The sequence below is a fragment of the Panthera pardus genome, unplaced genomic scaffold (genome assembly GCF_024362965.1).
Source record: "Panthera pardus isolate Hobbes unplaced genomic scaffold, ASM2436296v1 HiC_scaffold_10, whole genome shotgun sequence".
Lineage (NCBI taxonomy): Eukaryota > Metazoa > Chordata > Mammalia > Carnivora > Felidae > Panthera > Panthera pardus.
Genome location: NW_026526655.1, coordinates 66,676,581 through 66,701,607, shown reverse-complemented (window position 1 = coordinate 66,701,607; position 25,027 = coordinate 66,676,581). Strand labels below are relative to the sequence as shown.

The following is a 25,027-nucleotide window of genomic DNA, read 5'->3' as shown; positions in this document are numbered from 1 at the left end:
AAATTACTAAATCTGCCTGACAAAACTAGTTTAATGCTCTCTACTTGTCCTATATAATTGGTAACTGATTCATAGAAACATTGACTTTTAAAGCGAGAAAAGATCAGACTGGTTCATCCAATCAATTTTAAAGTCCTTCTTTCTTTATGATGAATTCCTTTCTGCTCATTCCTCACCCAATCCCTTTAGTTCAGATGCTCATCATTTCTTCTATCTCCTCTTCATCAAGCTCCCTGTTGTGGCCTCAGGGCCCCATGGTCTAGCCACTCCCGAACTGTCAGAGTTGCCTTCTTTATCACTTTGACCATACCTCTCTTTTTATGCCTTGGTGACTTCTCAGCATCAATGTTGCAAAAATCTCCTCATTTCAAGCTTCAGAGCACTCCAAGAAAGATCATCAGATTTCCTTTTTCTCTTGCAACCTCCCGTCACTTGCCTGTCATCCAAATTTCTTCAGAGTTCCTCTCATAGTTAGTAAAGCTTTAGCTCTTGTTTCTGGGCTTTTCCCAAAGTACCCTTTTGCAAATGGGAATTCCTTTTCTCTTGGCTAGTTAAGCACTTTCTTTCCTATCAGTTCAGAAATCCCCTTCCTGCAGTACAATCTTCTCAGATTATCTCCGTCTTTCTTTGCTTTGAACACTGCTTGAATGTTTTTGCTTCTCTTTTTCCACCCTCCCAAGTTGTGTTTCCTTTTAATATACCCATTAACTGCATTCATTTTATTGAATGAAATTCATTGATTTCACTGAATATGTGTATCAGATTATAGTTTCGTGTACTTTTAGGTTTATTGTGTTGTCTCTGTTATCCACGTCAATATGTTCCACTTAGTAATTGGCAAATAACTACCACAACACTTAGTGGCGTAAAACAGCAACAATTTTATTGTATCATATGCATTCCACAGGACAAGAATTTGTGAAAAGCTCAGCTAAGTGATTCTTTTCCATATACTGGCAGCTAGGATCACTTTTTGGTGTCCAGTTGGTGGATGGATAGGTTTTGTTGGTCTAAGACTGCACGTTATACATGTGTCAGGTATCAGGAATGGCTAAATGCTGGGCTTAGTTGGGATTGTTGACCTATATGTGCTTCACCATGGTGGTCTTATGGTGGTCATATGCCTCTTATGTGGCAGTCAAGGCTCCTAGAGAGAGTGTTCCAAGAGGCTCAAGTATAAATGACAACAATTCTTAGGCATCTAACCTTGGACATCCCAAAACACCAATTTTGTAGCCTCTATTGTTTAAGCAAATGATTAAGACTAGCTTAGAATAAAGATGAGGGAAATTAGATTCAACCTCTTGATGAGAATTATAGCATAGACTCTGTAGCCTGTGTGTGTGTGTATTTGATAAATGGCTTTTAATTACAGTAATGATTTTCTGATTTTAGGAAACAATACTGAAAATACAGAAATTGTACTGATTGTACATAAAATGCATGCTAAGTGAATAAAATATTCAAACCTTAAAAAACATGTCTCTACTACCCTCCCATAACTTGGTCAGTAATTTATTTTTATTTTTTTATTTATTTACTTATTTATTTATTAGCTAGAGAGACTACAATCTTCTGGGGAACAGTGTATATTTCATTTTTTATATCCTTAACAGCTGTTTCAAAGCTTGGTACATGGTAACCTCTCAATAAATGTTTGTTGAATTGAATTGAATTAGTCCTGGATTTTGAGGCTGACATGGATAACTTATTGACTTCTCTGACTTCTCTGAATGTGTTGTAAAAGAGGATGAAATGTAGCAAGAAAACCCAGCCTGATCAAGGATAAATCCAACAGAAGGTGCTGGTATATATGCCAATTAATACAGTTCCAGGAGAAACAGGTGATGGTATAAGTAACTCTCCTCTATCTTCCTCCGTGCAGTAGAATGTTCAAACGATCATCCATTTAGCATGAACTGGATAGCACATATTTTGACTTACTTTGATAAGCTTTGGTTATTTTGTGGAAAAGCGGGGAGGGCAAACAAAATAATTCTATGATGCTTCTTTCTCATTATAGAAAAACCAAGCTTTTAAGAGTCAGTAGTAAGAATCAAAACATCTTTTTTAATTCAGTTTTTAGCCTAACAAAGCAAGTTAAAACATCTTTTTAATCTTGGATGGAATTTTCTTCTTTAAGTCGTGATCTTGTGTTTCTCTGCTAATTTCAAATTTTAAGAATTCTTGGCTGGTGAAACTGTTCTATAAGCAGAGGCACCATTGTTCATTGTGTAATGTGAGAATTCAAATGCTCTGCTGCAATTCTCTTGTTATGTTACAGACAAGAGAGTTCCAGAATTTTGATTGGAAAGATGGGTATATTTTGTAATTTGTTTTCATCCTGAGACAATTTTATAAGTATTGTTTCATATCAGTTATTAAATTTATTTCTATTTTTTTTCTGCATGTATTAGAAAAAAAATCACCTCGTGCTTCCAACAGTCCTGTTTGTCTCTGCTTTTAGGATGTGTTTAAAATTCTTTTAAACAGTCATTAAGATTTTACATCATCTTTTTTCATTTTACTAATACTAGTTGACACTGCTTGGTTAAAACCAATTTAGAGAATTGAACTATAAAAATATTGCTATATATCTCCATGACATGCTTTCCAAAGACTCTTCTGTTCCTCTTTTGCAGACTTAAAAACTAAAGCATAAGATGTTAGAATATTTCACCAAATGACCAGCGTCATTTAAGACAGTAGCAGACTTGGAAAGATAATTACTATTTCCATGATCATTCTGTCCTTTTCTAGATCTTTCTAGCTCTGTTGTCTACCTTTAAAGATCATTTTTAATATTAATAGATTTAATAGGCTTTTACATTTAATGTATTAAGTTTATAGACTATAGTCTTTCCATGGGAGACTCATTTTACTGGTATTTGTTTTAATTACCAGCTATTTCTATATTCCTTGTATGTATTTACTTATTTATTTATTTATTTATTTATTTTGCTTATTGTAAATTATTTCTTTACATACACTCAGACAAACTTCACATACATGTAGTTTTTATTTTCAATTTCACATCCCTTGCCCTCCCTCTCCCAAGATTTGGAAGTAATTTAGTTTTCTGCTGATTCTTTCCTTCCATTTGGCAACCATTTTATTTCACTGTTTTTGAAGTGATGCAGTAAAAGAAAAATGGCTGCCTTTTGTTTATTTCCTTGTACATTAACATGATGACATCATCAAAGATATTAGCTACAATGAATATATATTTAAATACCTAGAGGTACACTGTAATACAAGAACACTCTGTTTCCCTTTTTCTTTTAATGCCCCAAGGTTTTGTAGCTTTAGCATAGATCTTGTGTGCAGAGGAAAAAATGAACATGAGCATTTTGGAACAAATGCATTAAAATGGTGGCATTTAAAACATATCTGAATATTTTTCAATGTTAAGAAAAGCCCACCAAAAGGCATTTATTTAAGACCTAAAACATTCTAAATCAGTGCTAACCCAACAAAAAAATATTGTAAAGAATGATGTTAGGTCATTGTATTTAAGGACTGGACTATTTAGCTATACTTACTATTCTGGCTTAAAATTAGTTTTAAAGAATTCAGTTGACACAAAAAATTTTAAGTTATAATTGTTTCCAGAAAACAATTTCTTATTGGTGGAAGGCTTGAGCAGATACATACGTTTGTTATTTTTAAGATTACTGTTTTATTTACAAACACTTTTAAAATGTACCGTATATCTAACTATACAGAAAATTTATTTTCTGGTCTTCATTTATGGTGCTTCTGACTTTTCCTTCTGTGCTCTTTGTTGCACTTTGCATGTATTTGTCATAAAATTTCAACTGAGATTAACAAGTGACAAGCTTTCAATTATCAATTCAATTTAGACAGATTATTAAAGAGATAAGAAATCAATTTTTTTCATCAAGTTCCAATAATTAAATAGCTCTTTCATTTGGAAATCCACAATCCATTTTCAAATGTTAAGAAATAATTTTAGGTAATTATTTCATTATTTAAAAAACATTATTAGAAAGGTGTTCTATGTATGTGTATGTACATGTGTGTGTATATACATACACATATTTATGTTAATGTATATTAATCGAATATCTATACAGCAGAAAATTCCTGTAAATGTTGAGTAGTCAGCTCTGGAACTACTTGTTAACACTGAAATCAGATAAGGTAAACCATATGCTTTATTGAGGTTAGCTGTCTAAAATAAGTTACTGCGATTTTAAGAATTAATATGAACCACATGTCCTTTAGATCTTTAAATTGAAATCTTCATTGTTCTTTTAAGTCAGCTGTTCTAGGAATGTGTCATCTTTTGAGAAGATAAATTAATCACCTACTTCATTTATATACATCAATAACAGACTCACCCTCTTATCTACTTTATCAAAAGTAATTAGAATACTCTATTTTTATTCATATATAGTATCTATTAGTGATTGAGATTTTCATTGAGGAGATTTTGAGGGAAACAGCCACTCATGCTTTTCGAAAATAACCACCTCCAAGAAAAGAAACACCAGCAACTGAAAGGTTAAAACAGACTGTCAAATCATTCAGTTGAGCAAGGCTCTTTAATAACATTTGTACAAAAGTACTTTCAGAAAGCAGAAGGTAGAAAACTGCTTTTTTCTAGTTCCTTTTCCTTAAATTATTATTCAGCCTCTTATTAAAATAAAATCTAGTTAACTTCTTTTGAATGCCTGCTCAAACGTTTTCCATAATAATAATAAAAAAAAATCTTGTGAAAGGATTTCCATAAGTCGGGCTGCATTAATGACTTAGAGCAGCTTCATAATCTGTTATTCCTTCCTCCTAGCAGACCTCAGCTGATAAAAATATCCATAGACACAGTGAAGTCAGTGGCATGCCTGGCTTTCTCAGACAAAACTCCCATGTGATCACATATAGGCAGCCTCAGTGAGGCTGATGCCGTGCAGCAAGCAGTAGGTAATGAGTCTTTGTGCAGAGTGAAGCTCTTGTCGCTGAACAATAAAGCATACGGTACCAGCAATAAAACACAGGGCTGGCAAATTTAAGAAGATTCCACTGAACCAGGAAGAACAGTGCCTTCGGTGATGCTGACACATATTATAAAATGATAATCAATTTATTTTGGATTCTAATGAATAAAGAGTGCAAGGACTAAGACTACATACAGCTATTTGAACAGGTCAGTGATTTTATAAATTACTCCCAACACTTCCTTGTGTTTGATTGGATTTAAATTAGGATGGGCTAATGCGTGTTTTCCCTTAAACAAAAACTTTGCAAGATATTTGCAGTGTGTAATATGAAGGATGCACTTGAATTGACCCAATGTGATTAAATCGTTGCTGTAGTCAGATGTGATAGAGAAATGTTCATATGATTATAGTAAACTGAAAAGTTATTTATCCTATTTAAAAATTTATGGGTAAGAAAAAATGCATCCAATAATTTCTAATCTTCTATATATGCAGAAATAATATAAACCAGAGTACTACTAATAAATAGCTCAAATAAAAAGCTTCAAATTTATTTGTCCAGTGTTAAAAAAATCCTGCACTGCAATAGTTTACATGTCTTATAAATTGATGATATATCATTCAGATTTTATGGATGTCTTTCTGTACACTGAAAGAGGAAGGTTTGGCATATTTAATTATTTAAATGAAAATTTTTTAAATAAGGAAATTTTGAAGTGTTAAGAATGCTACTACTAGAACAATGCACTTTATATTTAACTATAGTAATATATATTTATATTAATCTGTTGTGTGCCTTTTATTTTTCATTTTATATTTCTTTTGGTAGATGGAAAATACTTCATAAAACCTTTTATTTTCTAGATATTATTCACTCCCTACTGGACAAAAACAAATTAGCTGAATTTTCAAAAGAAGAATGGATTAATTTTGTGATGATGCATATTTCCATCTATTCACCATTTAGGAAAGAACATGTACCCTCATGTATATTTATAAAAATATGTACACACATGACCTTCTGTATCTAGAAAATAACCACTTCTTAGGCTTATGAGCAATAGAGAAGTTTATGTTTTAAAGAGAGAGATTGCTGTGTGTAGGCAGACAAGGGAAGAAATAACTCTAGCAAATAATAGCACAACACTGAACATCTTTGCCAAAGACAGACAAGCATTACTGCTACATGAATCCTTGAATTTAAACACATAGTTTAACTTTGCTCTACATTTTTACTGCTGTATTGTTTGAAAAGCATCTTGGGACCTAAATTCTTAACAATTAATTTCTTGGACACCGCTTAGGATGATCGTCTTTAAGACACTAGGGCTCATGTTAACATTTTATAGAATTACTATAGTGACTTCATGTATCTGTATAGTAACTAAAATATATTTATGCTTGTAAAATGCTGTTTAAACCACCACCACAACAACACAAAATACCCTATGTCCCTGATTATGCATGCGATATGTATGCCGATGGGGGAAAAAAATAGCTATGTTTCAAAAACAAGAGAAGTTAATGAAATTTTTAAATTGGTTTTCCACATGTATTTAAATGAAGTATTTGACTATTTGGGTTTCCTTGGTTACCATAGTTGCTGCTGACAGCTCCCTTTGGTGGGGTGGGGGAGAAAGCAGGACTCTAAAACAAAGAGTTAAAAACACTTATCCATTAATAGACACGGGGTCGGTGATGCTGGCAGCCCAGAGAAGTCCGTGCCCACTCCCCATCGCCTGTTCCATCCCTCCGGTGATTCAGGTATTCTGGCGGAGCTGCAGTTCCACACTTCCTTACCCAGCATTCCGTTCCAGTTGCTGGAGGGCTGCCTGAGCCTTATGCAAATGAGACCAGCTCTGAGGCTTTGACTGCAGAAGCGAGGGGGTGGGGGGTGCAGAAGGGAGTTCAAAGGTCACGGGGCTGGTGGAAAGCTGGATCAGTTGGCCGAAAAAAATGCCCTGGGCTTCTCTGCAGCAGTGTTTTGCAGCAGTTAAATGAAGTGTGCTTTATTTCTCAGAGTGATGTTACAGCGTGTGTGCCGTAGTCCTTTAAAGTGCACGCAGGTACGGTGACAGATTTCGTGATGCGCCTAATTTTATTTCTATAAAAGACACTGAGGAGGACTGGCTATTTTCGTCATTGTGGAAATTGGCAGGGTGTTCTTGGTTTTCAGCTTCTCTTAACTAGTTTATTAAATCTTCTAGTTTTTTTTTTTTTTTTTTTCAATTTGAAACATGGGTGTTTTGTTCCAATGGAATAATTTCACATAAAGAAAAAATTGAATTGGGGATTCTAAATAATTGTTTTGTTTTGGAAAGTTTTTGATAGCACAGAGATATCTGGGCTGAAACATCTAGGTAAATAAATATCAGGACTTAAAACTTTTGCAGCATTTTCGCATTTTTCAAAAAATTGTATTTTAAATTAGAACTGGGTTCATAGCCTAAGATTCTTGTGAGGTATCTGTAATTAAATGATGGAATTCTTTGTTCATATCCCACAAAACGTCATAAGGGCAGTTTTAATAAGTTGTATTTCATCTCATTATACAGAGGGTTTCAGTGTTAATCGTCTTCATTCTATATTTTATTGCTAAGCACTGTATCAAAGAAAGAATTTCTTATTTAGGGGTTATAGTTTGGAAATGATTCTTTCATTTTTCTAGTTATTACTCATTTTCTTTGGGACTTTTTAGACAACGCTATTTTGAACTCAGCATGTTCAACTTCCTATGACTTTGTCTTTCAGTTAAGTCTGGGTTGTAAAGTGATTCTCATAAATGTCATAGGCAGGACAAAAGTCTCCTTTTTCCATGCACTAAATATCACACTCTTGTAGAATGTGTGATTACATCATAGTAAAGTCTGACCTGTACCAAACAAATGTGTACTCACTTATATTGCTCATATTGCTTTTTTATTCCCAAAATGTATTTTTAAATAAACTTAATTAAAGCAGCATGATCAGACTATGTTTATCCACATCATTAAACATTTTAAATGTATCAATTCGGCAGTTAAAATGTTGATAGGGAAAAATGTTATTCTAATTTGCATCAAGTGTGCATCTGTCTATATTACAGGTTGTATGTGTATGAAAATTTATGTTGGAAAGATGAAGAGACAAAATAATGTTTAGTCATGAAATTACTGCTTTATGCTTTTTTATTTGCATAAGATTTTAAAATGAATTCTATGAAGCTTACATACAAAGAGCTAATACATATTTAGATAAACTTAATTACTTTCTTTGCACTGAAAAGAGGGCGTTCATTTTATTATAATGATTAAGGCTTAGTAGTTTGGCAACAATATCTTTTATTTTAAAACAGAGAGTGGGGTGGGTAGAGGGTGGACCAGAACAGGAGCATAGCCATTTAAAACAGTAGAGGACACTTCAAATATTTATGAAATCACCTTGTGTTAGTCATTTAGGGCCAGATTCCCACCCTTTATCACTTTGTGGGGACATTATGACATTTATCCTGGATCCTGACATTAATTTAGGAGATGGAATTCATGTCTTGTGTGAGTTTTTTAAAAATGCAAAAACTGCCATTTTCTTCTAAACTCTTTTCTGTTTTGAAACTTTCAGTAATGACTGCAGCTAAAGGGGATATCTTTTAAATAATCACCTTCTTACGTCAAATGGAATATGCTGTCCTCTGGTACAAACAGCACATTTGTAGACTTTTGTTTTACACACACACACACACACACACACGCGTGCGCACACACGTGTGTATATATAATTACATATTATGAAGTAAATACGTATAGATACATTTTACATATGTCACATATCACATCTATGATATATATCACCTAGTTATACAGCCAAATAAAATTTTTCTTGTGGTCAATCATATTTAATCCAACAATTTTGAAACAAAAATTTTTTATTTTCCTTTTACCTCACTCAGGTCATGTCCATAATTTGTTATTTACTAACCTATGTGTGTTTAGACAGCACACAGTGAGGAGGAAAGAACCCAGCTTAAGATTCATTTAGGCAGTCCAATACTGCTAACTTTTCAATGCAACCATTGCCAGTTAGCACATTCTGAATATAGAAATAAAAATGCTGTGGGCCAAAAAGGAGACCCTATGAAGGTTGGAGAAAACCTGGTAATAGATAAATGTGAAATAAAGAGAATTGTGCTTCCGTAAGCCACCAGAGAGCTATATATGTCCTGCAGCAAATTTATGGCTTTGAATATCCTGGATAATTTATGTCTCTATGCAAATTCAGTCAAAACTTTGAAGTCTTTTTTGCATTAGCTGGAACCACACTACTTCCATACAAATCTCAGCAGCATGTACACAGTAAGTTCATGGACTGGATATTTAAATACATATGGAAAAAACGTATTCATGTAAATACAGCTCAAAATGAATTTGTAAAGTAAAAGAGTAAATAGAGAGATGTAAAAACCAGTCATTGGAGGATATGCAGTTGGTGTACTTGAAGAAGCGGTGTTATATCAAATTTCAAAGGAATCTTTAATGATTTTTCAAAAATTAATTTCCTGCATTCTGATTACCAGTCTGTCTTTGTCATCACTCAAAACTAGAGACCATATTGTAAGCTTGGAAAAGATTTTAGGGCAAATATGCTTTACTCAGTCTAGCAGTATGGAACATAGTCTAAAATCTACAAATAACTGTTGTGATCTCAAAATCACATGTCTAGGTTTTAAGTTGTATTATCACCGTATATGTCCTTCTCCTGAACTTCCGGTGCCTGTAAAATAGAAACAAGAACAAAATGACTTATAACATATAGAAGGAGAATGCTCAAAATAAATGAGTATTCAAAACAATCACATTTCTTTCTATATTTTAACCTGGCATTTCTTAGGAAACAATCAAAATGATTGCACTTTTAGTGACCTATTCTGGAATTTAAATAGAATTGTATTAATTTTACTGAAAAGTATAATAAGGTTGTGAAGTGATTTTAAAGACTTATTTTTATTCTATATTATTAGAAACATAGCAATGCTATAGTAATACTTTGTCTAAAACAATTGAGAAATAATCTGTCCTAAATAAACCAATTTTCCAAATAAGTGAAGTTTATAACTTTAATAGCCAGTTATCTTAAAAATAGTCATTGCTTTCATGGAAGCAAAATATAGTACATATCATTCTGCTTTGTTGAACAAAGTGGAAACCAGTTTAGATTTTCTTCATGGTATAAGAATCATTATTCCCTCATTATATTGGACTTTAAAACTGCTCCCCAACTGTCCCCCAACACCAAATGGCATTGCCATCATATGCTTTTGGTATACAATTGTATATCCTTTTTATAAATTTTATATGCTTTTTGTAATTTTACTCTTTTCCCATGTTACTACTTATTATTTTTTAATATAGTTAATAATTGCTCTTTATCTGAGAACAATTTAAAAATCAAGTTTATGAACTTGGTTTTACATTAAATCCTAAATCTTTTGGACTTTGGTGGGCAAAGAGAGGGAGATACACATCACTCCGTACTTTTCCTATATATTGAACTTCTGCTACCTGCACATACACAGTATAGTAAGCATAGGAACATAAAAAATAAATAACATTTATCTTAATTTTTCTTATCTTCAGGATATTGAAAATCATGTTTGAACTCCAGTTCTTGTTGCTACCATGAGAATCTGGCATGTTCTACCATTAACCGGAATTTGAAATACTTTGTCTGATAGGGAAATGAGGAATCTCCAACAGATATACCAAAGGAAACACACAGACCAATTTTTTTGTGTGGCATTTGACTAAAAATTGTCATCCTATACCTATTCTTGCCAATTTTGGAGGTTATGGTCTATTTCATTCTCAAATCCTGGGGCTCTGAGATTCACCACCTCCCACCACCAAGCTAGCTAGGAAGAGTTGTTACTTGAACAATCTTTTATCTCCATGCAAGCTTATGAATCCACGTATTGGTGCGGAAACGCGTTTAGTTGTGTGTGCGTGCGTGACACACATACTTTACATTTTCCCCAGTAACATACGAAAAAAGTTAACACAACTGAGCCATCAATCTTCATGTCTTTGAAAATTCACTAATACAATGTATATGTTAAGATAACAAGGAAGCTAGTACCATGCTCCCAGGCCAGGGTTCTTAGTTTACAAGTTTATTATAAAAAAAACACTGCAGTGCTCTTGTGCTGTGACACCCTTTCACAGGAGAAGGAAAAACAGTTCTATTCAAGACAACTCCTCAGGTTCTGACTGTAACAAAGAACAACTGTGGCTGAGATTTGAGAAGAAATCTTACAATTAAATGATATCCCTGAAAATAAACAATGATTTCAAAATGAACAAGTAGAAGGGAGACCTTGGTACTTATTTTTAAAAATGTTCATTAAGCTCCAATAATTGCTGCTATCTTTATCTGTAGTCATGCTGAGTAAAGCTATAGCTAAATGGAAGTTCAAGTGGATTCACGAGGTATTAGTATTTACATCTTATTATCTGCAGTCTCTCAGAGAAAGCAAAAGTAACTACAAATAGCACTATGCCAGAAACTGGTGTCTTGACCAACAATGTTGGCATGCAAGACATTCATTCATTCTAAAGTGGCCACAGCTGTTGATGACAAGAAGCTTTGTATTTTTATATAGTATATCTTTCAGTCCATGTGAAACAAGTGTTTTTGAATGTTAACTATTCTCAGACACTTTGGAGTTACTTATTTCCATTAGATCAATAGGTGTTCTCATACACTCTGAAGAGCTTTGATGATGTGAAGGAATGTTGGTTCCATAAACTTAGTGTCAACAGATACTCTGTAAGAATAAGAACTAGTACAAAGTATTGGGGGAAAGCTTCATATTCTGGTCTTCTTTTGAAGAATACCATTAGTATTTCAAAGAACCTGAGAAGTACTTCAACAAACCTGGGTAATTTTGTTTAATATAATAATGCCTTATAAATTTAGGGCAATTTAGGAACAACTAAACAGCCAGGAAAATACTCTGTTGTTTTCTTGATAGGTAAATGCCTTTATTATATAGTTTCTTGGGTATGTGAGTTCAAAGTATGTCGTGGAATGCGAAGAAGCTGAACAGGATAGTGGTTGGGAAGTAAGGTTTAAATTCCAACCCTGTGTCACTTCCAGGACATGGTCTGTCAATTACAATCCATGTGGCTTTGGATATGACACTTGAAATCTGTAAGCCTCATCTTCATCTGCAACGTGGGATGATCATCTCTGTGGTTTTTATGGGAATGAAATTGTACAATGCATGCCCAGCACATAATAACATTATAAATGTTAGCTAATATTATGATTTTTCAACCCATAGGAGTTGATTCCCTGGTGCCGATAAGACAAGTTCAGCTCAAACCTGTAGTTACAGAGACTCTTGATGAAACATCTTAGATTTCAGCAGATGAGGGAAAGACGTGTTTTCCAAAAATAGAAACCCATGAGGAATTTATTGAAAGTCATTCCTCCCTCGTACCATCTTCTATTGAGATGTGGCAAGTAGAGAAGGCAGTCACCATAGCCATCAAAGTTCAAACTATATGTGGCTTCATAGATACCTTGAATTTTTCCAGCTAGAAGCACAGTCTCCACAAAGATCCTCACATATGTTGTGACAGTATGTACTTTTATAAGCTCTCATTTTATATCCTTTATTGCTTTAAAAATTTTCATCAGTGTGCCTTTGTTCTACTTTTTCCCATTCCCATGTTGACTTTATATGACCAAGGTATTAGTTATTCATCTCTGCTCCATCCAGAGTTCCTGTCTCATCCATAGACTATGAACTTTTCAATTATAGAGGGAGCCTGGCACACAGTAGATGCCCAAGAAATGTTTGCAGATCCAATGCTGTTTTGCAGCATAGTCTGATTCCAACTCATGTGGTAAAGATGCTATTTCTCTGAATCATGAAACAATCTCTGTGTCACAGATTTGCTGTTTTAAAGTTCCTCTGTATCATAATGATGTTTAGAAATACTATATTCTGACTCTTGATTTTGGCTCAGGTCATGATCTCATGGTTTGTGAGATCAAGCTCCACATTGGGCTCTGTGCTGACAGTGTGGAGCCTGCTTGGGATTTTCTGTCTCACTCTCTCTCAGCCCCTTCCCAATCACGTGCGCGCACGTGCACTTTTTCGCCTCTCTTTCTCACAAAAATAAATGTTAAAAAAAAAGAGATACTGTGTCAACTGATACAGTCACAAGAATTTTTCAAAAGAAACTTAAAAAATATATCGACACTTTTTACTTAAAATTATTTTAATAGTTGGGCAACCTGGTGGCTCAGTTGGTTGAGTGTCCAACTCTTGATTTCAGCTCAGGTCATGATCACAGGGTCGTGATATCGAGTCCCAAGTCAGGCTCCGCCCTGAATGTGGAGTCTCGTTGGGATTCCCTCTGTCTCTCCATCTCCTCCTCCCTCTCTTTCTCTCTTGCACATGTGCATTCTCTCTTTAAAAAATAAAATTTAAATTAAAAAAAAATTTTAATTAAAAAAAGTTATTTTCTATAAAGAGCTCATCAAACTCCACACCCGAAAAACAAATAACCCAGTGAAGAAATGGGCAGAAAACATGAATAGACACTTCTCTAAAGAAGACATCTGGATGGCCAACAGGCACATGAAAAGATGTTCAACGTCGCTCCTTATCAGGGAAATACAAATCAAAACCACACTCAGATACCACCTCACGCCAGTCAGAGTGGCCAAAATGAAGAAATCAGGAGACTATAGATGCTGGAGAGGTTGTGGAGAAACAGGAACCCTCTTGCACTGTTGGTGGGAATGCAAATTGGTGCAGCCGCTCTGGAAAGCAGTGTGGAGGTTCCTCAGAAAATTAAAAATAGACCTACCCTATGACCCAGCAATAGCACTGCTAGGAATTTATCCAAGGGATACAGGAGTACTGATGCATAGGGGCACCTGTACCCCAATGTTTATAGCGGCACTCTCAACAATAGCCAAATTATGGAAAGAGCCTAAATGTCCATCAACTGATGAATGGATAAAGAAATTGTGGTTTATATACACAATGGAATACTACGTGGCAATGAGAAAAAATGAAATATGGCCTTTTGTAGCAACATGGATGGAACTGGAGAGTGTGATGTTAAGTGAAATAAGCCATACAGAGAAAGACAGATACCATATGGTTTCACTCTTATGTGGATCCTGAGAAACATAACAGAAACCCATGGGGGAGGGGAAGGAAAAAAAAAAAAAAAAAAAGAGGTTAGAGTGGGAGAGAGCCAAAGCATAAGAGACTGTTAAAAACTGAGAACAAACTGAGGGTTGATGGGGGGTGGGAGGGAGAAAAAAAAAAAAAAAAAAAAGTTATTTTAATAGTAGCACACCCAGAAGTGCTTTTTGATAAGTATACATTGATAACAAATGTTGGATAATTGATGGGAAGGAGTATCATGACTCTGCTTTTGTCAAACTTGTTTGAATGGTGAAACCTCTCTAAATAGTGAGTTTCCAAATTTTAGAAGATTGTATGAATTTGTTGTGACTTATTTCCATTTTGAACCAGTTTTCATCTGTGCCAGTAGAACCTTCACTGAGACTTGAAAACCCAGGTATTTAATCTTACAGTCTATATTATTTTTACTAATTGCTCTATAATGCAGTGTGAGCTGGAGGCTGAATAACTCGTTCTCTACCTCAGGTAGTAAAATCTATATCTTGCCTTAAGGTGGTGATTCATTTTAAAGCATGTCCAAAGTACTTTTTTCCACTTATTCTAATTTTAAAAATCTCCTCTATTTTTTGCACAGTGTCTTTGGCAGGATCCCAGTGCTTAGATGGGTATGGTCTCAAAGCTTGGCCATATTTTGCTCTGATGTCCACTTTAGAGTACTTTATGGGGAAAATGTCTTCAAAGTTCCTTTCCCTTTGGACTATTCTTATGATTCTTCTGGAAGAAAAGGATATCATATCCTTTAAATACCCTTTGATCTACACTCGCTAGTCTACTTTATTATTTAATCAGAAGCTTTCTAAAAGACTGAAGAGAAACTTCTTAAGTGCTAAGGAGGAAAAAAAAAATGTTATCTCTTAGTGTTGCAGTAATAATTCTAAATTCTTCTAAGTATGTGAGGTCTTTTTTTCCCTGAATGCGTAAGTATTGCTATTCGCCAAAGGAATTAGGCTAAGTACTGTTCTTTAGCCTTAATAGCAAGCACATAAAATAAATTTTTCATTGGCACTTTTGTTAGAGTAAGAAAAATAGGCTTACAATGGGCACTTGATCAGTTTTCAACAGTTTTAAAAGCCTTATCATGCTCTTGGTTAGTTTTGTCTGCTCTTGCTAACTAAAAGAACATCCTGGAGGAAAGGACTTTTGGCTTCTAGTTCACATGTATTCTAGTATGCCATGTTGCCAAATATCAACTAATGAACAATGCTTAGGGTTAAGAGGGGTTAAAAACCAAGTTCTGTCTTTCTTATATGGATGGTAACTAATCTCAATGGCAGGTAACATGGAAAACTTCTTGGGGCCCCCCTGCCAGATAGAGTCATATGACCAAGCTTTTATGGCTTTTATGACCAGGTAGTGGGGAATGCATTGCATTAGAGCCATTCTCACTAGTTATGTCTGCCCCTTATTTTGACAGAAGTGGAAATTGAGACCCAAGGAGGTAATCCTCTTACTTAAAATTAGGCCACTCGTTAGTAGCTCATCCAAGATTAGACTCCAAATTGATGGCCATTCATTTACTGAGCAAGCACTGGAGTACATCTTCAGTCCATGAGGAACCTTACAGTCAAGTGTGAGAAAATGGCAGGCAAGCCAGCAATTATGATAAAGAGTGATAAGCACTGGGAGCTGTGAAATGCAGAGAGATCACTTAACCCAGTGGGGTGCTGGTCAGGGAATATTTTTAAGGGAAAGTCTGGGTGAGGCCTTTTGGGAAAATGATCTAGATTTCTGAAAGCTTGCTTTCTTTTGTTAAAATAACCTTGGAGGATTGGGAAAAAGATTACAGAGTATAGGTACAAAGAGTCTAACCCATAGTCAGTGCTCACTAAAAGCTGACCAGTATTATAAATGGATCAAGGCACTCCAACTACCTTTTAGGAAAGACAGACACTGTTTTGGGGAGAGTGTACTGCAATCCAGAATCATCCACCAAGATACAGAGTTATAGAGGAGGTCAGTTTGGGGTAGTCGTTTTAGAGTAGTAGGTGGTAGCCAAGAAAACAGTGAAGAAAGGAGCCCCTAAAATTGTTATGGAATGTCTCCCTGAGAGTAGAAGAAACCAAAGAAGTTGGAAAGACCCCTGCTCTAGGAAGTGGATGATCCTGGTGGTAAAAGGAACAGGAGACAACAGATTCTTAAGCTTCTTTGATACTTTGAACTAATGTGTCCATAAGAAATCATTTCTCCAGGTTCTGAATATCCACCCAAGCTGAGGAAGTGGGATAAATCACCAGAGTGGAGGCTCTTGACCAGGGAGTCCATGGTTAGATGGCATGCATTTGTACTTATCTGCCCTTTTTTTCTGTGGAAAGCATTCATTTCTTTCATAAGATTCTCAAGCTGCAGATCAGCAAGCTGCAAAAATTTTGAGATCCAAAGCACATAAAGTAACTCAGACCTTTAACTCAAGGTCACAGGCAACTCTGGCACAAGGAACTCATACATAATTGGGGAACCCTGCAATCATTTCTCCAACAAAAATATTCATTAGACAGGAGTGCCCCCAGGGTTCTTGGCTTAAACAGGCACCTGGGCAAGAGGTGTATTTGGCCAACTTGCGCTTCTCACATTGGCAAGCCACCAGCAGCATTTTTCACATTGGTGGTGCCCCGTGGAAACACCTTGCAGGATTTTACCTTGCGAAATCCTTGCCAAATCCCTATCCTCTTGGAGGCAGATATGTCAGTTTCTTGCCAAATGGGTTAAAGCAGAAATGGCCTTAGTATTGTGGAAAAAGATATCCCCTCTTTTCTTTTTTAATAAGAGAAATGCATAAGCATTCTGAGAACGTGTGGAGCGATGCGTGTTTAAGGCATAGCATCTGATGCCAACTTCTTCAAATAATGATTATCTCATTTAGCAGAGACTTTAGTCTATAGTCTGTGCTTGATTAACAGAATAGTGTCAGGGCAGTAGTAATGTCAGTGTTAGGGCCAAACATAACAGATTACTCAAAAGCATGGTTTAAAAAAATAATTGGGGATGAAAAGGATTTAATACAAACTAAGTTGATTAAAATTGTATCCCAATAGTTAGGAACACATCTGGATAATTAAAGATATTGCACCAAAGGATTCAAAATAATACAGTATGATTTTTTTTTTTTTTTTTTTTGCTAAGCTTTGCTTTCTTAAATATTGGAATAAGACCTGTACGCCATCAATTGAGCAACTGTCCTCTTCATCCTCTATCTGGCCCAGTAACGATCTGGCTGATAAAGTGTGACATTGTGAATAATCTTGCTTTTGCCAGCTAGGCTTTTCCCACCTGCTATCACAGATGAGCCACACACCAGTATTTTCGTCAACCTGTTTGCAGTGCTGCTCAGCTCATCATTTGAATTTGGTGAAGCAACCAGAAGAAGCATCAAAATTGCTTTCCATTCTGAGTGAAAGTAAAGAAAAGTTAGCTTTTCTTTCCATGCAACTTAATCCTGACACTGGTGTTTCCTGGGCCTGAGGCCCACTGCTGATGGGAGCAAGCAGCCTCGTCTTATCAAAGTCCTTGGAGTAGAATTTTATCATAGTTTCTTAGCTTTTTGTGCTTGTTGGAAAATTTGATGAGGTCGTAAAATAAATTATTTTGTTCTTTGAGAAGTCATGGAGAGATGTCCTCCATGGCATGTAATGCAGGGGAATGTGCCACTTGATGTATGTCACGTCACCAAGGTGAAAGTGTCTTTGTTAATGACCCTTGCAGTTAAGAGGACTCTCACTTTGCTTAACTACAAAACTAGCAAGGCAGCAATGCAAAGGACAAACCCAGGCCCCCACAAGAAAGTGAACAGAGGGGTTCCAGATGTATCCCTTTTTTCCTAAGGGAGTACCATGGAAGGCTTCTGGTCTCGGCAGTCTCCACGGAATAAAGAATTACCAGGTCAGATGAACCACGAACTCACAGCTCATCTTTTTTTTTTCCACCAAGCCAGGGAGGAGGTAGCATTTCACTAAAAAGATCTCCTCATTCTCATAGAAGGAAATTCTTGCCATGCCAGAATTACTTCCTTTTAAATTCACTTCTTCCTGCACTAGTGATAGGTCTGGCCTGCCCTTAATCTATTAACCAGTACTCACCCCCTCACCTTTCTTAAATTATTTAATAAACTCATGATTCACCCTAATTACCTTTCAGGTTTTATTTATTCAGTTTCATCTGTTTGGTAAAGGACAGGAATATTCAGGTAATATAGCTCCAGGTGGAGCACCATCCAGGTGCCCCAGTAGGTGGCATTTCGTATGTAGATGTTTTTGTTACATTCTAGTCATTCTTCTTTCTCCTCCAGAGCTGAGAACAACCCTTAGGGTTGTCAGAAGAAATTGTGGATACTCAATTAAATTTACATTTCAGATAAACTACAAATAATAAATACAAATATATCTTGAAGGTGATTTCATCTTTTATCTAAAATTCAAATTTAACTGGGTGTCCTATATTTTTATTTGCTAAATCTGGCAACCCCAAAGTGGTTCTGCAAATCGGATAACTTGCTCCTCAGAATTTGGGGATTGATGATATTCTTAAGGCATATTTTCTGTGGTAATTTCCTTACAGCACATAACAAAGCATTATGAAATAAGGACAGAATGAAAAAAGAAAACAGGGTTAAACATTAGGTGAATAGAAGTGGGATAGTAAGAACTCAACAAGTTACCTATGAAAGCTACGAAATTTTTACGTTGTCAGAAGAGAGTGATATGAACATAATTCCAGCAAATACCCAAAGTTAGCTTCAGTCATTCTTCCAAATGCATTAAAATGTACATTTTCGTCCAGCGTCTTGATTTGGCATTCTTAGTGAAGCTCTCCCACTTACTTCAGTCTACATCCTTCTGTCTTCTGATATTTTTCCAGAAATACATTAAACAAAAGAATTGCACTTGTAACCATAGAACATCTAGTGTAGTTCATCAGTATTTGTGTGTGTGTATGTGTGTGTGTATAGAGATTTGAAAACATTTATACTCTCTACTACTTTTTCATTAAATGTGCTCCAACGCTTCTGAACAATGGTTATATCTAATAAAAAGTTGAGAGCAATAGTATATGTTAGTGAAGAATAGCAGAGATCCAAGATCACAAGATGCTTATTGGAGTTTTATAATGAAGTGGTTATTAATTTGGCAATAGAAAAGGCATGAAGGTGCAGAGAAAGGGGAAGCTGTCCAAGTGGTGAATTCATGGACTCTATTAATGAATGAAAAAATTAGGATAAATCAGTGTTAGACAAGAAGAAAATATTGGCTTTGAAGTACAATTGAACTTATTGAGGCCTCTGAGTAAGATTCTCTGGAGTAGTACCTAATTGTGTGGCTCTTTGCCTTCCGGCCATGTAGTTGAGTGATCAAAGGGCTGACCTCTGACCCAAGATGGGCGAAAACATTACTCACTCCTTGGAACACTAAACTTGAACTGTGAGACATAGAGAGAAGTTGCTGGACTTAAACCTGGTAACAGTGGTGCTCTAGAAAAAAGATAAGGAATTTCTACAGTCATAACCTTAGAAGCTGTCCTTACTCCTGCATTCCTTTAATTTTGGATTTCAGCTCTATCTTAGATTGCATGAACTAGTTCAGTATTTTTCCAACAGATGTCTTTGTGCTTAAGTTAGCTAGAATTTGCTTTGGGGCTGCTTGCAAGCAAAAAAAAAAAAAAAAAAGTATGACGTTTTGAGGTCAATTTCATCTTTCATTTTGATTCTCATCCAATCAAAAATGCCAGATATTTTGTTAGTGAGGAAAGAGAGAGTGGTGAATGAGATGAACTTGATTTCTGCTTCATGGAGCTTTCAGTCTAGCAGAGAAAACAGACACTGATAAGTAATTAAAGTATAGAAATGGAAGGGTTCTATGCATTCATCAACAAATATTTATTGAGCATCTATAATATATAAGACACTGTTCTAAACCATTGGTACTCAGTAAAGAAAACAAAGATCCTTGTCCTTGTATCTTGTAGCAGGGTATGAAAGCGATAGATAATAAACATCGAAATATATAAATAAATAACATGGATTTAGAAGATGGTAATTGCTATGGGAAAAGAATTAAAAAGGGGATCAGAAGGAACAATATATCAAAAGGCCTAGAAGCCAGAGAGAAATGGCAGGTTGGAAAACTGAAAGATTATTAGAGCTAAGATACTGGCAACAAGGCAATGGCTCAAAATGAAGATGAAGAGGTTAGGTAAAGTAGATTGTTAAGGACTTTATAAGCCATTTTGAGGATTTTGAACTCATCCTAAGGCAATCCAAAGCCACTTAAGAGTTTTAAGCTATAGACTCACATGATCAGATTTGCATTTTAGATTTATCATTCTGCCTGCAACCTGGAAAACACATCTAAAGCAAACAGTAGTGGATGGGAGAGAGTAATTAGGAGGCTCTTGTCCTAGTCCAAATGAGAAATGGTGATGCTCTTGACTAGCATATGTTTCATGAATTGGAAAACAGTAGCTGTGTTAAAATGGCTGTTATTGAGGCTTAGATTTTCAGCTTCTCACATTTAGAACAGATTAATGCCTGTCCAGATTTATCTTCTGTTCTTTGGGCTTTGATGCTATATAAAGCCAATTTGAAATGTTGACCACTTTTTCATTGGCTTCACATCCATGAAGTTTAATTATGCCTCATCTTTAGGAACAAAAATATGATAAGTGGATATTTAAGGAGCTGTGGCAGCCGTAAGACAGGCATTCGTTGTACTCCCTATAGCATCTGTACCTAACTAGCCACATATTGTCCTCAAATTCTGAATCAATACAGGACACAAGCAAACCAGGTATATACAACTTCTCTATTAACAGGGCCTTCCCTCTAAATTCGCATATTCTTCTCATCCCCAGTGAGATAGTATAGACGATGTAGAAGAAAACCACATGATCTTTTTACCACTCCACTGTTGGGTTTAAATAAAGGGTTACATTCCTTTAAGCGATGGGTCATTTGGCCTCATGATTTGTCATGACCTCTTATTACACTCACATAATATTTTTTTTTTAATTTTTTTTTTAACGTTTATTTATTTTTGAGACAGAGAGAGACAGAGCATGAAAGGGGGAGGGTCAGAGAGAGGGAGACACAGAATCGGAAACAGGCTCCAGGCTCCGAGCTGTCAGCACAGAGCCCGACGCGGGGCTCGAACTCACGGACCGTGAGATCATGACCTGAGCTGAAGTCAGACGCTTAACCGACTGAGCCACCCAGGCGCCCCACACATAATATTTTTTAAAGGCAGTGCAACTAGACAAGTATTATGCTTGTTTGCTGCACAAGCAATCAGCACTTAACCGGTATCATATGTATGTTAAGGTTATGCACTTCTGTAATAATTTGAATTTTTTTAAGTTTATTTCTTTATTTTGTGAGAGACAGGTGGGTGAGGGGCAGAGAGAGAGAGAGAATCTCAAGCAGGCTCCGCAATGCCAGCACAGAGCCTGAAGTTGGCCTCGAACTCATGACCTAGGGATTGTGACCTGAGCTAAAATCAAGAGCCAGACACTTAACTGACTGAGCCATCCAGGTGCCCCTGTAATTATTTGAATTTTTAATTTCTAGCTTATATACTAATCCCAACCTAAAGGGTCAGTTCCTTCTTTCCTTTGAGCTGGGTCTAGCTCAGGTTCTTTCAGCCTTAAAGATGTAGACAGAAATTGTATCTAACCTTCAACTCCATTGCTTTCCAGTCCCAAAATATAATAACAAAAAGAAAAAGAGACTTTCAATTTCCTTGTCATCCTTCCAAAAAGTTCCCCTCTTATTCTTGAGGAAGCAAACAAGGAAGAGTACCAAGTACCGCTTTACCATATTGAAACATTGTTGTCTGTGGTGCAATTGAATGTCTTTGGTTCTTGAGAAATCTGCCTTTCCTAAGGAAGCTGGGAGCAGAGGGAACTTACGGATATGGTTTGTAACTGTTCCCATTGCACTATCTTATAAGAACGTACTTTTTAAACATGGGTTTCCATCTTATATTACTTTGTGTCTTGGAGGCTCTCCCTCATGAATTACTTTGCATCTTGTTTGAAGTGAACCATTTTAAAATTTATATCCTGTCCTACTTTTATTTCAAGAACTTTACTTAAAATATCTTTTGTTCTCTTGCCCTGCTCAGATCTGCAATATGCATGCACATTTATGCAGTGCACATTTATGCACACTCTTTAAGATAGAGAAAATAATATGCTAATTTGAATAGTGGTAAAATCAGAGTCAGGGTAGAGATTTTATTCTCAGAAGAGTGGACAGTGCAATAGCTTCTTATGGCGTCTGTTCTCTCCATTGTTAGTATAAGTCATGTAAAAGACGTGATTTAGTAAAACAAGGCAGTAGAACATGAATTTGGGAGTACTCTCAATTTGATGAAGCCGCATAGTGGGTGTTTGCTCCTTGAGGGCAGTGAACATGTTCTACTCCCTTTTGTGTCACCTACTCCACCCAAGGAGTCAAGCATATACATACCAGTAGCTCAACATGTACTCAGATGAATGGAAAATATTGAAATTAATGGTAAATCCTTATGAGACATTTAATACTATATTTAATTTTACTAGAAAACATACAAAGATGGCCAAAGAAGAGATTTTGACTAGGTTTTAAGTACTGGGTTTTGTCACTCTCTAGGACTAGGAAGTGGACACCCCCAAGGAAGGGAGCTGCTGGAGAGCAGACTAGAAATTAGACAAGTGGTCCTCCGATATGAGTACACAGAGTGCCAGGCACTACCTCCTGGAAGTGTCTGATTCAGTAGATCTGAAGTGGGGCCAGTGGCCCTCCCCAGTGATGCTGATTCTGCTAATCCAAGTAACCCACTTTAAAAACTACAGAATTAGACTTTTCGAGAGAGCTGGCTCAGCTGAGGGGACCTGGGCGTGCTGCCTTGCTGTGTGATCTTCACAGAGAAGGGGTGACTTCAGAGATGTCTGAGGGCAGTATCTAGAATAGTTTCAAGGGTCTTGCTTTCTCTTGATCAACAGGACTGATGGCTTCACTCTGGCGGGAAAAGGAGATAACGGTTTCACGAACTCAAATGAGACTTAAAATTAGCTGACGTAAATGAGATAGAAGTTGGAATGCATGGAATCAACTTAGTAATACTTTTAGCTAAGTTAACCTAATTTAGCAATGGAAGACCATGTACATACATATCTAAGCTAATTTATATATAGGTTATTCCCCGAAATATCCTTACACTGCAAGGAAAGTTTATGCTCTTTAGCTGACTGTGCACATGTCAAGGTAAATGGGGAAGGTGGAGAAAGGGCAGCCCAAGGAGAGAGGAAAGCCCATTCATCCTAGAGAAAGCATTTAGGAGAAACTACCCCCCACCTTTCCCCCTGCCCACTAAAGGCTGTTTCCCAGGTAAATAGCCTTAGGAAGTTTCTGAAACAGTGGCAACAGCTTTGGTAACCAGGTATCATGGGAACACATTTCATCTAATTGCAGTATTGAAATGAAAACTACCTAAAATTTAGAACCGATTTCATATGCTTTGTTGTGTTCAGCTAATTAGGCTCTTGCATTTTAAAACTTGAGTATGAGGTTTTTGCATACTTATCTGTGTTTCTTCTGGATGAATTTTATGTAAGGCAGTAATCATTTAAGACTTTGGGGGATATTGACACTTTTTTCATTACAGGATTTCATGGACTCAGGTAGATTTTCTCAATTTGCCAACAAAAAGGAATAGAGAAATTATATTAAAATAAGCTGTGTCTTTAAAAAATGGTTGGTAACCAAATGGTCAATTGCTCGTATTTAATTTTAGTTTAAGTTTTGTTAATTTGAAAATATTTTAAAAAAAACTGCTTAGTGATCCTTTCAAGGAAAGACTCAGCTCATGTATAAAAAAAAAAAAAACACACACACACATAAAAATGACTCTGGAGACCTTGGCTACACATCTAGCGGTCAAATATTTCAATGCTTCATTGCTCCCGTTCCTGTTACAGGTACATGTGACAGCGCTGCAGCTATGAGTGGAATTTTAAAGAGGAAGTTTGAAGAAGTTGACGGCTCTTCACCCTGCTCCTCTGTGCGGGAATCAGATGATGAAGTTTCCAGCAGCGAGAGTGCTGACAGTGGGGACAGTGTCAATCCATCCACTTCTAATCATTTTCCCCGTGAGTACAGAAACCATACCTTAAGCTAATTGTCTGGTTCTGCAGTGAAAATAATTGTATCATCTTGGTCATTGTTTTGAACCTTTATTACTAGTTTTGTTTTGTCCTTGTAATTGATTTAAAAGCAAAACATGATTAAGTAAAAAAAGAAGCATTTTTGAGGTATCAGTAGATTCTTTTATTTGGATTGCTTTTGGGAGTGGATTATTTTGATAGTGTTAACCAACTGATTCAATGAAAAAATGGTATTTTTTTAATTTTTTAATGTTTATTTTTGAGAGAGAATGAGAGAGGGAGAGAGCAGGGGTGGGGCAGAGAGAGAGGGAGGCAGAGGATCTGAAGTAGACTCTGCGCTGTCAGCGCAGAGCCCAATGTGGGACTCAAACCCACAAACCCTGAGATCGTGACCTGAGCCGAAGACAGCCGCCTAACCGAGCCACCCAGGCGCCCACAAAATTGTATTTCATTATTATTAATTTTAAAAGGGAGCACCCTACTGAGAATATTTGGGGAAAGACAAGTCCAGACACAGAAATTTATCCTCCCAAAGCTGAAATGATATTCTGGGGCGGGAAAAAATAGATGTATTTGGGAGCGGGAAGTCTAAGTTATAATGAGAAAGAACGTGCCACCCCTGCAATAAGAGACAAGAAGGGTACAAAACTCTCCCAAGTGTGTAAGTGCATGCGATTTATACTTCTTTCTACTCATTCCTTTATTCTTTATCCCCAAGAATAATATTTAA

The 25,027-nt window shown here is 36.1% G+C and overlaps 1 protein-coding gene across 3 annotated transcripts in view; it reads left to right on the top strand.

Moving 5' to 3' along the window:
• The window catches only part of CSRNP3 (cysteine and serine rich nuclear protein 3), a 212,192-nt gene that overhangs the window by 102,225 nt on the left and 84,940 nt on the right, over positions 1 to 25,027 (top strand). The window contains exons 1-2 of one of the 3 annotated variants that reach the window (XM_019458191.2): positions 4,914 to 5,167; positions 24,112 to 24,282. In XM_019458191.2, the coding sequence (XP_019313736.2) occupies positions 24,135 to 24,282 (148 nt within the window). In that variant the 5' untranslated portion in view covers positions 4,914 to 5,167; positions 24,112 to 24,134. Of the gene's footprint in view, positions 1 to 4,913; positions 5,168 to 6,904; positions 7,028 to 24,111; positions 24,283 to 25,027 lie in introns of those variants that run through there. The other 2 variants (XM_019458202.2, XM_019458184.2) reach the window with 2 other exon arrangements.